The sequence below is a fragment of the Phytophthora cinnamomi genome (assembly GCF_018691715.1).
Source record: "Phytophthora cinnamomi strain GKB4 chromosome Unknown Contig114, whole genome shotgun sequence".
Lineage (NCBI taxonomy): Eukaryota > Oomycota > Peronosporomycetes > Peronosporales > Peronosporaceae > Phytophthora > Phytophthora cinnamomi.
In genome coordinates, this window is record NW_027151047.1 from 82,951 (window position 1) to 96,359 (window position 13,409).

The 13,409-nt window shown below is 55.8% G+C and overlaps 7 protein-coding genes across 8 annotated transcripts; 1 reads left to right on the forward strand and 6 right to left on the reverse strand.

Moving 5' to 3' along the window:
* Positions 1 to 31: 31 nt before the first annotated feature.
* On the forward strand, positions 32 to 1,426 carry IUM83_11415 (LRR-containing protein; the record flags this gene model as incomplete). Of its 2 annotated transcripts, none has more annotated exons than XM_067935972.1 (4): positions 32 to 214; positions 278 to 460; positions 544 to 1,155; positions 1,226 to 1,426. In XM_067935972.1, 4 exons carry the CDS (start codon positions 32 to 34, stop codon positions 1,424 to 1,426), a joined length of 1,179 nt encoding a protein of 392 aa, XP_067781793.1. The 2 variants fall into 2 exon arrangements, with proteins under 2 accessions (XP_067781793.1, XP_067781792.1); XM_067935973.1 differs by having other exon boundaries at positions 389 to 460.
* A 19-nt stretch (positions 1,427 to 1,445) lies between these two features.
* IUM83_11416 (uncharacterized protein) lies at positions 1,446 to 2,876 on the reverse strand (the record flags this gene model as incomplete). Its single annotated transcript, XM_067935974.1, has 3 exons — positions 1,446 to 2,363; positions 2,452 to 2,646; positions 2,721 to 2,876. 3 exons carry the CDS (start codon positions 2,874 to 2,876, stop codon positions 1,446 to 1,448), a joined length of 1,269 nt encoding a protein of 422 aa, XP_067781770.1.
* Positions 2,877 to 3,000: 124 nt separating this feature from the next.
* On the reverse strand, positions 3,001 to 4,143 carry IUM83_11417 (uncharacterized protein; the record flags this gene model as incomplete). The annotated part of the gene is made up of 1 exon (XM_067935975.1): positions 3,001 to 4,143. The coding sequence occupies one exon, from the start codon at positions 4,141 to 4,143 to the stop codon at positions 3,001 to 3,003; it is 1,143 nt and encodes a 380-aa protein (XP_067781769.1).
* Positions 4,144 to 4,259: 116 nt separating this feature from the next.
* On the reverse strand, positions 4,260 to 5,441 carry IUM83_11418 (uncharacterized protein; the record flags this gene model as incomplete). Its single annotated transcript, XM_067935976.1, has 1 exon — positions 4,260 to 5,441. The coding sequence occupies one exon, from the start codon at positions 5,439 to 5,441 to the stop codon at positions 4,260 to 4,262; it is 1,182 nt and encodes a 393-aa protein (XP_067781825.1).
* Positions 5,442 to 6,535: 1,094 nt separating this feature from the next.
* On the reverse strand, positions 6,536 to 7,273 carry IUM83_11419 (uncharacterized protein; the record flags this gene model as incomplete). Its single annotated transcript, XM_067935977.1, has 1 exon — positions 6,536 to 7,273. The coding sequence occupies one exon, from the start codon at positions 7,271 to 7,273 to the stop codon at positions 6,536 to 6,538; it is 738 nt and encodes a 245-aa protein (XP_067781722.1).
* Positions 7,274 to 8,658: 1,385 nt separating this feature from the next.
* Positions 8,659 to 9,165, reverse strand: IUM83_11420 (uncharacterized protein; the record flags this gene model as incomplete). Its single annotated transcript, XM_067935978.1, has 1 exon — positions 8,659 to 9,165. The coding sequence occupies one exon, from the start codon at positions 9,163 to 9,165 to the stop codon at positions 8,659 to 8,661; it is 507 nt and encodes a 168-aa protein (XP_067781799.1).
* A 2,885-nt stretch (positions 9,166 to 12,050) lies between these two features.
* On the reverse strand, positions 12,051 to 12,818 carry IUM83_11421 (uncharacterized protein; the record flags this gene model as incomplete). The annotated part of the gene is made up of 1 exon (XM_067935979.1): positions 12,051 to 12,818. The coding sequence occupies one exon, from the start codon at positions 12,816 to 12,818 to the stop codon at positions 12,051 to 12,053; it is 768 nt and encodes a 255-aa protein (XP_067781697.1).
* Between the last annotated feature and the right edge of the window lie 591 nt (positions 12,819 to 13,409).

Genomic DNA, 13,409 nt, shown 5'->3' on the forward strand with positions numbered 1-13,409 from the left:
CAAGAGACACCTGGAGAGCACGGCACCCAAGATGCTGGACCTGTCGTCGGGGCTCGGCATGGGCGGCAAGGAACCGGCACTGGACGATGACGCAGACATCGACATCTCGCGGTTGTCCGCGGTGGACCGTGAGGCCATCATGGCCCGCGTCACGCCCGATGATAGCGCTCCTCCCGATGCGTTCGCTCTTGCGCAGAACGAGATCCGCCGGGAGGTACGTGTTGCGATTGAATGCCTTGAACAGCGTTTGCGTGCTGATGATACAGCTTTTGTGTAGATGATTGACCGCGGCATCCAGCCCAAGGGATTCTACAACGATGATGCGGCTCGCCTGCAAGAAGAGTTCAATCGTGAGCACACGTCGGAGAAGGAGTCGCGCATGCAGCAGAAAATTCAATTCGCTGCTAAGAGCTATCTACGCGAGACTGTGCATCGACGGAGACAAGAGCGCGAGAAGGAAGTACGAGAAGAAGTCGAGGAGATCGCCAAGAACCCGCAGTTAGAGGTGTGGCTTGGGCTTGCCAAAGCTGATGAGACCCGAAGCACGCGGACCTTCGCGTGAATAGTATTGGAGCTCGAGCACTTTGCAAAACGCTGGCATTCACGCATTCGCTGCGGTCGCTGAATCTGAGTCGAAATGCACTCGATGATGCAACGGGGAAATGGTTGGCCTTGCTTCTGAAGCGCAACACGTCACTTCGACGTCTTGAACTCGAGAGTAATTGTCTGGGGCCACTGGCTGCCAAGGATCTGGCTGAAGCTCTGAGCACGAACGAAAGCCTCGAGTACCTGAACTTGGAGAGCAATCCTTTAACAGATGAAGAGAAGAACTTTTCCGGGGTGACGGCATTGGGCAACATGCTTGCGAAGAACAAGACGCTGCGCACGTTGAACCTTTGGCGAACAAGGCTGGGAGGCGAAGGCGGTAAGCAGTTGGCGCTTGGTCTTGCTCGCAACACCACGCTGGTGTGTTTGGACGTGGGGAACAACCGTATCGCCACATTAGACGCCGTTTCCCTCGATGTTCAGCTCAAGAAGAACCGGGTGGTGTTCGAGCAGCAGCGACTACAGCAGCTCAAGTTCCGCGAGGCGCAATGGAAAGCTGCAGATAAAGAGCGCGAACGGCAGGACAAGCTGGCAAAACGACAGGAAGATGTACGCTGGTGCAAGCTGCTGGTGGTACTTCGTGATCGCAGTACTGATCGTTGTCTGTGGCTATGAACAGGAGGAATGGATGGAAAAGCGAAAGCTAGAGCGCGAGCAAGACCGCGCAATGCTCGAAGAAGAGCGACAGCGAGTCCTCAAGATGGAAGAAGATCGACTACGGCAAATTGCGGCTCGTAAAGCCGCCGAGTTTGCAGCCAAGGCCGAGATGGAGAAGAAGAAAAAGAAGAAGAAGGGTGGAGGCAAGAAGAAGAAGAAATAGCTGCCTGCTATACGCTAACTCAAGGCCTTTTGTTCCGAACCTTGACGCCACTCTTCTTGACGGTCTTCTTCAGCGTCGGACTGGTGTTAGGTTTCTTCTTGCCTTTCTTGCCCTTCTTCCTGGGCTTGCGTCTCTTACGCTGGGCATCCAAGCGAACGCGCCGTCGCACGAGAAATCCTCGCACTACAGCCTGAATTCTAAGGATGAAGCCGAACAGATTAGCTTCGCGGAGTCGACGAAGACGTTCTGCCAGGTCGATCGCACGCTGCTCCTCGATGATGTTTCGACGATCTCTATCGATGCGAGCGAAGTGCGTCGCAAACTTTATGTTCGCGCCATCGAGACGCTCAAGTTCGGCTCGCTCCAGTTCGATCTCAGCATCCAGCTTCGCCATATCCTCATCGTAGAGCTCTACAAGCTCACGCAGCTCCGTAGCATCGTGCTGTGCATGTTTCCGCTCGTCCGCCTCTGCTTGTTGACTAGTCTGGGTCACTCGCACGATCGTGCGTTGAATTGCTTCGAGCTGTTCCTGCGCATTTGAATTCTGGGTCTCGAAGCTAGACTGCGCCGCTTGCAAATACTCCTCGCGATCGCGCGCAGTGGGGCCTAGAATGTCATCGGCTGCTCGCTTGGTATCCCGGAGTTGAGCTTCAAGTCGAGTACGCTGAGCTGTGAACTTCTGTAACATCGTTATGCGGTCTTCACGAGCCTGAGTAAGCTCGAAAGCCAACTGGTCACGGTCGTCCTCGACTTCGCGGAGCCGTAGCATGCTGTCGCGTAGATTCAACGCAAACCGTTCGTCCTGCTCGAAGCTGGTCGACAGTGCTGTATCCGTGTTGATAATTAGCTGCATCCATGCCTGCGTCAACTGCGAAATGGCTGGTGACACGGTAGTTGAGCTGAGCTTTCGCAGCGCGTCCCGAGCTGCTCGGTCTTCCTATTGTGTATGATAAATGCAAGAACAACAGCATATTAATACGAATTTGTGGGCTGTAATGCAGAACCATTGACAACATGAAGCGTACCTTTAGTTTATTCAGTAGCTGATGCAGGCTCTTAGGGAACAGACGTGTTGCTACTGGACCAGACAGCATAGACTGCATCTCGATCTGTTGCAGTTCCTCCTCACTGTCCTCTCCATAGTCCTCTGTCTCCGGGCGTTCGTCATCTTGCAATCTTTGCAGCGCCAAAAAGTGTAGGAGCGAAGCTTCGACGACAAACTGAAAAGTACATTAGAAGCGATCGTGAGTTAGCTTCATGGGGCATGCATGGGTAGAAGCAGCAGCTCGTTTACCTGACGATGCAGTGCGTCTTGCGTTTCAGATTGAAACGCAGCGATAACTTTCGTTTGTGGTTTCTCCGGGAGTGTCGCGATCAACTCGAGGTCTCGGACGGTTGATTCCAGCACTGATAGTAGCCTCTCCCCGTCGAGATGCACAGCATGCTCCATGCTGACTCGCTCAGGACAAATAAACGATAACTCGAGGAGAAAATGAGAACGATGGCACACAACTTCTTGCCGTATTTTTAGGACTTGTCAACGTCCCAAGCCCTCGATCCAGATCTCCTTCTCGTCACTTTTTCTTCGCACCCAGGTGCTTCTTGTCCTTCTCTCTACTGTTACTGGTCTCAGTGCTGCTGTGAGAACTTCTTGAGATGCTTGAAGCATCGCTCTTGCTGTCGCGGTCGCTCCCCAGGTCCTCGTCTTCGTCGACCCCATCATCCTCAATACCCAAAGCGATCTCATCGGTCACTTGTTCGATAATACGATCCACCGCGCTTTTCCGTTCATTTCCAATGGCAGGTCCAGCTTCAGTTGGTCCATTATCGCCACGCAGTCGGCGCAATCGCTCGGCCAAAGCATCCACTGGAGGAGCTGGCCCAGCCCTCTCGCTCTTCAGCGCTGCTAGTCGAGCTGCTAGGTCCGTCCGACTGCCCTGCTGAGTTTCTACGGCGTCCTGTTGCGCAGCAAACCGGCGAAGCTCCTCCAACCGCGCACTGATGTCCATCGCAGGAGATGCCGTTACCACCTCCTTCACTTGTGGCGTCGCCGGGGAAGCAACCACTTGAGCTGGAGCAACAAAAGTAGCCGCCCCAAGCATGTCCCTCTCCAGACCCCTAATGGTCTTCTGCAAGTCTCCTCTCCTGGCTCGCAGGAACTCTCTCGACCTCTCGTCGAGCACCACCTTTTCCGCCTCGTAGAACCCGCTCTCCGCCTCCTTGTAGAGCTCCAGAGCTGCCGTTTTGTCCCGACTCTGCTGCGCCCTCTCCAGTGCCGCAAAGGCGCCGTCTAGCAGCCTCTTCCCGGGCTCAACCGCCTCAACCTCCTCAACCTCCTGCTGCTCTCCGCGCAAACAGCGCAGCAGTCGCTCGCGCGTGTGCTCCACGTCCACGAACAGCTCCAGCACCTGGGCCCGAGCCGCTGTCTGGTACATTTGGGCGCGTCGCACGTCGTCCAGCGGGCGCACCGTCAGCTGCAGCAGCTTCTTGGTCTCCTTGGGGTCTCCGCTGCGCTTGGCCGCGTCCGCCGGGCCGGAATTGAGCACCAGGAAGTCCGTTTGACCCAATTGCAGCACCACTTGCGGCCGGTCCCAGAACGGCAGCGATTGCCGGCGCACAGACAAGGCCTCGGAGCTGTAGCGGGGCGAGTAGAACGTGGTCTTGGGCTCCAGCAGCAGCCACGCGGTGCCCTGGAAGAGCTGTCCCGACGCCGCCATGCTCGCACGAGGATAGGAACTCACTTGGATTAAGTATACAGTTTATACAGTATCGAAATGATTGCTACATACAACCAAACATGGACCCAAAAAGGTGACCCAAAAAATGGGTCCATCTAGGAGGACATCTGGGGACGTTCATGTTGAAGTGCGCAGCGTGCCATTTCGCTGGCGCTCTTGCGGCGGATGAGGCGCGCGCACTTGGCGCAGAGCGTGACGTTCTGCTGGTGCACTTCCAGCGTGGCGCGGTCGACACGCACGAGCTGCCGGATCTCGCAGCAGTTGGCCTTGGAGCACAGCCACGACGTGCACAGCACGCACCAGTACGTCTGCGTGGACGAGTTTCGGGCTGTTCCGTGCGTGAGCGACGTGGTGACGCTGCTGAGGCTTCTGCGGCGTCGATCGGGCAGCGAGACCTTGCACACGCAGCACCTGAGCGGGTCCATGGAGCGGCTCACTGCTTGCAGGTTGGAAAGGTGCAACGCGCGTTTGAAGTCGACGCAGCAGCTGAGCTTCTTGGTCTCGACGCAGCGCGGGGCCAGCTCCCAGAACCTCTGCACAGCCTTCCAGATCGCAGTGTGGACGACGCTGTCGGGCATGATGGTCTTGGCGTCCACGATGAGCTTGTAGTAGACCCCAACAGAGCCGTCGGGCAGCTCTCGCAGCACGCGCGCCTGAATTAACTGTCCGCGGCATAACGATTCTCTGGCAGGCCATTGCTCTAGCGCCACCGACTGGTTGATCTCGTACCCGAGCCGCTCCCCTGACGCTGCGGTGACGTCTCCTCTTGCACACGCCAGCACGAACTCGCGAGGGCGTCGGAATTTACTCACGGTTGTCACGTAGCGCATGACGCCCATGAACCGGAAAGGCTCCTCTTGAGTGGGCGTCGCGAATGCCGCGACGTCGACGTCCTCGCTGGCAACTTCTGTGTCCAACAGCACTGCCCGCAGCTTCGTCTCGGCTGGGTTTGACGCTGTCATTCCGAACAGCAAGTCGTCCAGCGAGCAGCTCATGTGTCCGACTGCCACCACAGCTATCGGGTGCTTCCATTCGTCACCCCGCATCGCAGACATCCACGCAGGGTCGCTAGTACTGTGATCCGCGTAGAGAGATACATCCGTCTGCGACCGGAGCTTCTTCCAGCCGCGCTGATCCAATCCGTCGTGGTTGTTGTTCGTCCCCAGCGCCCACAACGCGGAGGCTTCGTAGTCGTGCAGCGCCCGATCCAGCACCTGCAGCGTTCTGTCCTGGCAGAGCTCTTGGTCCTGCGTCGATAGCTCCACCTCGCGCTTCATGGCTGGGTCTCCTTCTGACTCGCTGGCTGCTCGACGCGCGGAATCAGGAATGAGAAGAAAGGGGGTTCTACCATGTGCCTCATGCACACAATGAGGGTAGCCTTGAGCGATGCCGTTGACTCATCCGGTCCTGGTGGGTTGTGTCGTGTCAACGCTGCCTGACCTTGAGGGAGAAATGACTCTGTTGATTCACCACACCAGACCACAGCCTCGAACATCGAACATCGGGGCGGAGAGATACTTTGGAGGTGGTCGACGTCGGAGTATGCATGGAGCTGTCGAGGATCAGAGTGGTGCATGTCATTCCGTGACCAGCAGATTCAACCTAGGCGGTCCATCTCGACATTGATGTCGAAATCGACAGCAAGGTGTGCTTCACCCGATGCGATCGCGCTTGTGAGAGGTGACAGTGATTAATTAATTCTATACCAATGCCATTCCAACTTCACAAATGTCTTCCTTTCAGTGCAATTCAATCGGTAGTGTGTACACGAACATCTCCGATCGTGTTCTAACACAGCCAGCTGCGTGTAGTATTGCATATCAAGTCTTCGGCGAAGTTCCCTACAAAATTGTGCGCTGGTGCGTAGCGCCCAAACCAGCACACCGGTGGTTCACCAGTAGAGCGCACTCGGTAGGCGCGATCAGCGTAGATCCAAAGAAATGCCCAAGTTCTTGTCAGCATCTGATCGAACTTCCACAGTCCAAAGACTTGATGCAGTTCTGCCACGACGAGTTGGAGCTCCGTTGGCGATTTTCCATCATACAGTGCAACGAACACCCAGTGGCTGCACAAGGGCTGAGCTGACGTGATCGAGCCATGTGACGCGACACGAATGCCGCCGTCGTCCACCTCGGCGGCGTTCGTGCCTTCGTCGAGGATAATCACTCGTTAACAGCACCACCACCACCACCGGGACTTGTCGTTGGCGAGACTTGACCGCAGTCACGGAGAAGTTGACAATATCTATGGTAGTCAAAAGCGTGAAAGTAGCTGTTTAGTTGAGTTAGACAACGTTTTACGTACATATTCAACGGACTGCCAAGTTTTACGCTTACCACGACCAACGAACGCTTGCTGGTTGAAAGTAGCTCTATTTCGTCGGATTAGAATCAGTATCTCCATCATCCAGCTCCTGGAGCTCTTCCTCCGTTACTTCCTCGTCGTCCGCATCTTCGCTTGAAAGAGCCTTAACCAGCTCGTCGAGAAAGTCGTGAGGAATTGTTGCATGTAACTCGTCGTGCACTGTGGTCTGCGGTGATGTGGTGCGTACCAACGCTGCGTGTTGGGCATGTTGACGAAGACCGATCATGAGTGGCACCTGGTAGTGAGGCGGAAGTGCTCCGCCAATGCCAACCGCAGCTGTATAACTGCTGTGCTGCTCGCGGCCCTTGCACTCATGTTCGCCTTCTCCGATCCGGTCGTCCAACCCGGTACTGTTTGGGTGTGGCGGCGTCGGAGCCATCGGGTAGGATGCAGAAGTCGGAGGAACGTCGTGCGACGCGCTAGCTGATACCGTCACGTTGCCGTCCGAACTCACTGAGACAGCGTCCATAAGTGAGCTCACGTCTGGGTTGCTGCGGAGGCGGGTGTTCCATCTCTTCAGCTTCTGGCGCAGCTTCTGGGCATGGGTCATGGCCTGCCTTGTCGTCTTGGTGCCGATGTACTCTGCGATTGCAGTCCACGGGCCCTGGGGGTATGTAGTGAGCGCGATCCAGAAGAGCTGCTGTTCGTGGGGTGTCCAGCCCTTCTCGGTGCTCTGCGACTCCGGTAGATAATGCAGCACCTGCCGCACTGCGAGCAGCTCCTGCATGACCTCGGGGGAGATCATGGTTGGGCCAGGCTGGGGATTCTTTGTACGGTGAGTGAGTGAATTGCCGAGTGGCCGCCGTCAAGAGAACGCGAGCCCTGCACTCGAGTCGGTCGGTCTGAACAAACGAGCGTCTCGTCGTGGCGCGATCCGAGCACTAGCGGCAGAAAGTATCCGTGTCTGACGCCGGTGCGCTGGTCGGGCAAGTCGCTGCGTTGCACACGGCGCCCGAGTCCAAATAAGCTAGAATTCGTTCTTGCGGCGCTCAATCGGGCGGAAGTTTTGTCTCAGCCTCGATCACAAAGTAACTAGCAGCTCGCGTGCTTGGATTTAGACGAGCAAACCTCCTTTTCTGCAGGGCGTTTTGGACGGCTTGGGCGAACGGAAGTGTCCTCGTGGAATGGTCGTTGTGTTGCAAAGTCAGCCCGAAGGCAGGGGCGAGGGCTAGCCGTTTGTGTCGGGAGCTGCGAGCGCGCTCTATCGCTAATATCGTGGTGGCGCTTGCCCCATGGACAGCTCGTCCAGTGACCCGGCCTGCATTTCGTCAGGCGCTGTTGGCAGCAGCATGAGCTGCTGGACTTGCAGCAAGAACTGCGGGAATAAGATGAGGCGTTACCCATCGTGCGATCGGTCCTTTCCCCACCAAAACGCACCCCGTTCACCTTGCGTGGCTGGGACCTCCTTCCACCCACGGACCAGCTACTCGGGCACTGCTGCCATGCATCACGTAGGTCACGCTTCCGCGGAAGAAGTCCTGGGCATATCTCCGCTAGGCGGCGATGGTGGAGGCGTCCTGGGCAGCGTGTGGAGCTCGAGGCTCGCCCCGGTGCAACAAGAACGGTATCGATCTTCTTCAACCCAGTTCTGGCTTCAGCTCTGAGATGAGTTCAGAAATGGGTTGACGAACACCGAAACGGCAAATTGCCAGTCGCCACCCTTGCTACCAGAAGATCGTCATGGGCATGGCCCGTGGGTGACGCGGCCTGGCACGCTACGAGTCGTAGTACGACGGGCGCGATGCAGTTGATGCGGGTCGCTATTGCAGCGCAGGACAAGTAAAATACCTACTAGTCGCTTTCGCTTCAAGTTGGAAATGAGTGTTTTGTACACGTGTACATGAGTCACCATTTTATTGACGATGCAGCACATCGTTAGCTGTAGCTGTACAGAATTAACGTTAGTATCATCCGTCACTGACTCTGGACCCACGGAGCTAGGGTGAATTCACCCAGGACTTCCGCTTCGATGAGAGATAGTTGATTGCCATCGTGACGTTCGATTTGACGGCGACAGGAAGATGTGGCCGAGGACTACCCCACGAGGAATACAGCGGTGGTAGCCCTACAGAAGCGTCTGAGGTTTTGAGGTGCGCAGCACCAGATGGTACGACGCTCAAAGATGCAGAGCTACTGGCTGTCGCGACACCAATTACCCTGGGAAAAGCTGGCGCTCTCAAAGAGCAGCTCCTCCTGCTTCACAACCGCGTCCGACAGCGACTGGACCTTGACTGTGGAGGCGCTGCCGACCTCTCGAGTATACAAGGGATGGGTCGCCGTCATACCGAGCACCGGGTGATCGCTAAGCGGCAAGGACCCCAGCGAAACATGTCCATTGGGGCTGACGGATATCTCGTCCATGAGCAAGCCCACTGCCGGGTTGCGGCGCAGCCGCTTGTTCCAGCGCCTGAGCTTCTGCCGCAGCTTCTGGCCGTGAGTCATCGCCTGGCGGGTCGACTTGGTGCCGATGAACTCGGCGATGGCCGTCCACGGGCCCTCCGGATACTGGATCAGCGCCGCCCAGAAGCGCCGAGACTCCTCCACAGTCCAGCCCTTGTCTGTCGACGGCGACACCGGCAGGTAGTGCAGCACCTGGCGCACGGAGAGCAACTCCTTCATGACTTCGGGGGAGATCATCGCTAGTGTGAGGTCTGTGCAGCAAGTCAGCGAATGGCTGGTGGTATCCTGAAACTCTGCCGAAGTATCCATGCTGAGGGGGTGAGTCCGTTAAATCATCGCTTGTATTTACCGGACGAAATTGCTCCAAGATATTACCGTCCACACTCTCAAGGTCTACCTCCATGGCCCTCGACGAGTCTGTCATGACGGGGATCATTCCGACAGGCAGAAGCCGAAGAGTTCCCATGTGTTGAGTGCGCTGCGGTAGTCCATATTACAAGCACGGCGCGAGCCGAGTCATCCGAACGACCGTAGCGCGCGTAGACCAACCAAAGCAAACGTGTGTTGGGGAGAGTGGCGAACACAGAACCGGACGTATGTTCCACAAGTTACCAGAGCTTTGGCGTGTAGCCGACACCACCGACATTGTGTCTCGAGCGTTCGACGGCTGATCTGACCTAACAGCTCCAACCATCTTCGAAGAGCGATGGGTGTCCTTCGCAATGAACCGAGCGCTTATCGCTGGTCGATTTTTGATAGCGTGCTGGTGGGCCCAATACTACGAAACATAGTGGAATGAGGCTTCCTTCTGGTAATGAAAGATAACACCGCCAGGACAACAGTTCCGTGCTACAGCATGGGTGGCTTGTATGATTTATGTTTTCAGAATCGGGTGACTCACCAAGCGTGTGCTTCATATCTTTGGTTACAATCTAGTTCGCTTCTCGGTTTGGCGGTTGCGGTGTCGTCAGACGGACGCCAAAACATCGGAGCTTGGTTTGATGTGATGTTGCCATTGCCCCCTTCCGGATAGTCGATTTACCACGCAGCGAAAGACACCTGAAATTAGGGCACACCCCATAAAGCAGAGCGTGAGGATATCAAACCTGTCTCAGCAATGCCTTAGCTGCCGCATTCTGACTTGGTACAAGTATATTCGTATGGTACAGCCCAACGACAGCTAACACAAGACGCATACTCATTCATGCGTTAGCATAACACCCGACATCGACCATCGCTTGCTTATTTGGTATCGCCTCTGTGGTCGCTCCACAACACGTCAGCCAATTCGTCGAGGAGGTTCCGCACTGGCATCGCGACCTCGTTGATTGGGTTGGGTATTACGCTTGCTCCATCCTGTTTTGTCTCGTCGAAGTGCATCGTCGCTGTTGAAGCAACTGGTCCTGTCATGACGTTGGGCTCAAAGAGCATCTGCAGAGATCTTGAAGAGCTGTACGCTGCGGTCTCTGGCGGCCGTGAGCTCGTCGCTTCGCCATTTACTTGGGGCGTGACGGAACCAGAGTTCGTCTTCACGGCGAGTCTTGGTTGTTGCCCTGGCGCGAGATTGGTAGTGTCATCCTCTTGGCATGCGATCGGATACAGCGTCGTGTTCATTGGGGTCGACGGAATTGTGCGATCAGGCAGCTTCGACGTAGAGGCAGCATCAGACAGAGGTGTCGACACAGTGACGCTGATAGCTGCCATAGATACGCTTGCATTGGCGGAAGAGATGGAGGAGATGGAAGTTGCGGTAGTGGCAGCGCCGATAGCTCCGCTCCCGTTCATCAGCGAGCGAGCGGCCGGGTTGCGATGCAGCCTCGTGATCCACCGCTTGAGTTTTTGCCGCAGCTTCTGTCCGTGCGTCATGGCTTGGCGCGTGGATTTGGTGCCGATGAAATCGGCAATTACTGTCCAGGGACCTCTCGGGTAGCGATCGAGTGCCGCCCAAAAGACTTGGCACTCGCGCGGTGTCCACCCGTACTCGGTTGAGGGCGACACTGGCAGATAATTCAACACTCGGCGCACAGACATCAGTTCGTCGTGCACTTTCTTGGAGATCATAGCGTGGGGTTTGTGTAGCACGTAGCAGATTGGCAAGTGCAGGATGGCGTGCAATCGGTGGGTTGAGTGTCGATGCATTTTCGCTTTGACCAGCGGAAAAGCTGTTCAAGCAAGATCGAGAATCCACACCAATTTTTGACATAACGTATATAACTCGAATTTCCCTTTGGGGTTCGGCTCCCAAGATCCAACTTTTGAGTCCGGACAAGGCATTACCAAAAGAGGCTGCCTGTCAGCACCTCTGTTCGGACTGGTCCTATTTGAGTAAGATGGAAGCAGTTTTGCGTGACCAGCGAGAACGCAATGGGTTTAGTCGACAGACTGGCTTGTCAGTCTTACCTGCTCCACCCCATGCATGTCATCGGGGTCAGATCCATCGATTTCGGAGCTTTGCATCCCAGAAACGGACTGTCGTCCCACCGTCTCACCTGACACAGCGGCACTAGCTCGCTTTCCCCGGGGCCCGCTGGTCGGAGCGGTTCTGATGGTGTCACGCGAAGCGTGAGGATGGGTCAAAGGACGAACCAAGCCAAGGCAAAGCTTGCTGTTTCTTCTATCCACCATTGCGAGCGTTGTTTACACGGGAAGACTGCGGCTGCTTCGCTCTGGTCGAGTGCCCACATAGCAAACTTTTCAAAAGCGTCAACGTAGCTCCATCGCCCTCAACTCGGCTGGAGTGCATCCGGAGCCGCTCGCTGGTCGTCGTATCCGGCCACTTGACCTTCAGTATCCGCGCCGGCAGATATGGATCCGAACACTGTCGATCACCGAAACATTGTATGAGTGATGTTCCTTCAACACCACCAAGCTCACCAAGATGTCGATCACTACGTAGAAGCAGAATGCAATCCTAGCCCAATTTATTAATTGATTGTAAAGGTCAATTGATGAATATAACAACATGCTACCCTCGGGTCGACGTTAAATGTACGCGAATTCAAGACGGGCTCGAAGATGCCAAATGCAAACACTACACGGGCACTCACGCGAGCAGGCAGCTGCTCGTCTCACGCCGTAAGAGGCGTATCCCCAACGTTAGGAATAGTGTATTACGCTATACCTTAGTGGTGGTGGCTCAGCTCGTTGAGATCGTCGTCCGACAGAATCTCGAGCAGATCGTCGAGGAGATGTTGCGGTAGAATCTCGGGCTCATCCGAAATATCTGTCAACTGCACCTCTTCAGACGACTCGGACAGCATCAGCTCGACCACGCGCGCTGTGTCCTCCGACAGATTTGGGTGTGCTGCAGAAGTGCACACATGCTGGGAAGGATTTCCCATGCTAACCGCGGCGAACTGCTGCGTGCTTCCGAAGCTCGGTGCAGCCACGCAGCTTGGCCCCGCCATGTTGTCATCAGTCACGTGGAGGTCATCCATTTCGACAATGCTCACGCCATCTACCGTCAAACCCGCCGTAGCCACTGAAATATTAGCGTGGAAGACACTGCACTCGTCGCCTATCATCGACGCCTCGGCCGTCGTTGTGATAGTTTCGACCGAAATGCCGGCGGCGACCGCCACATCCGCGCTCGTTGAGACGTCAACCTCATCCATTAGCATACTCGCGGTGGGGTTGTTGCGCAGACGCTCATTCCAGCGCTTCAGCTTCTGACGCAGCTTCTGGCCGTGAGTCATCGCTTGGCGGGATGACTTCGTTCCAATGAACTCGGCGATCGTGGTCCAGGGGCCTTGAGGGTGTTGGGCGAGTGCGACCCAAAAGAGATGCTGCTCGTGTTCGCTCCACCCCTTATCCGTCGAAGCCGACTCAGGCAAGTAGTGCAAAACTTGGCGCACTGACAGCAGCTCTTGCATCACCTCGGGGGAGATCATTGGTCGCGTTGAAGTTGTTCGTAAGTAGTTGGCGAATTGCCGAATGACCGTCAAAACTGCACTTGGGCGTGTCACGCCAACGCCCAATCGCGCCGATACATTGCTGCTTGTCGTCACCAAAAGTATCCAAACTAAGTGTCAAGCAACCTCCGTCTGACCCCACTCCATTGTTTTGCTTTTCAAAAACTGTAAAATCCTTTTTCGGTCCAGAGATTGAGGATATTTTGTGACGTGGGCCAGCACCAGTTTAAGGCTCGACTGCAAGTCGCCAGTGTTGCTTGCCAGTGTGCTTGACGCGCTCAATCACCGAGCAGACAAACGCACAGCGTAAACGAGAATGTAATGATAGCATGGCACGAACGTCAGCTGACGGATCGTCGGGTTAGCGGAGCATTGATGCAACTATCGCCACTACAACCTAAAACTAAACCGCTTCTGTGCAGTAGGACCTTTATCAGTGCTAACCCATTGGATCTTATGTTGCGAATTATACCACATCGACTCACACACACCGCATCGTATGCACAATTTTGGCCGCCAACGCTGCTTGGCATCGGGCCGGTTGGAGTTCGGACGTGCCCTCCGGTGCGG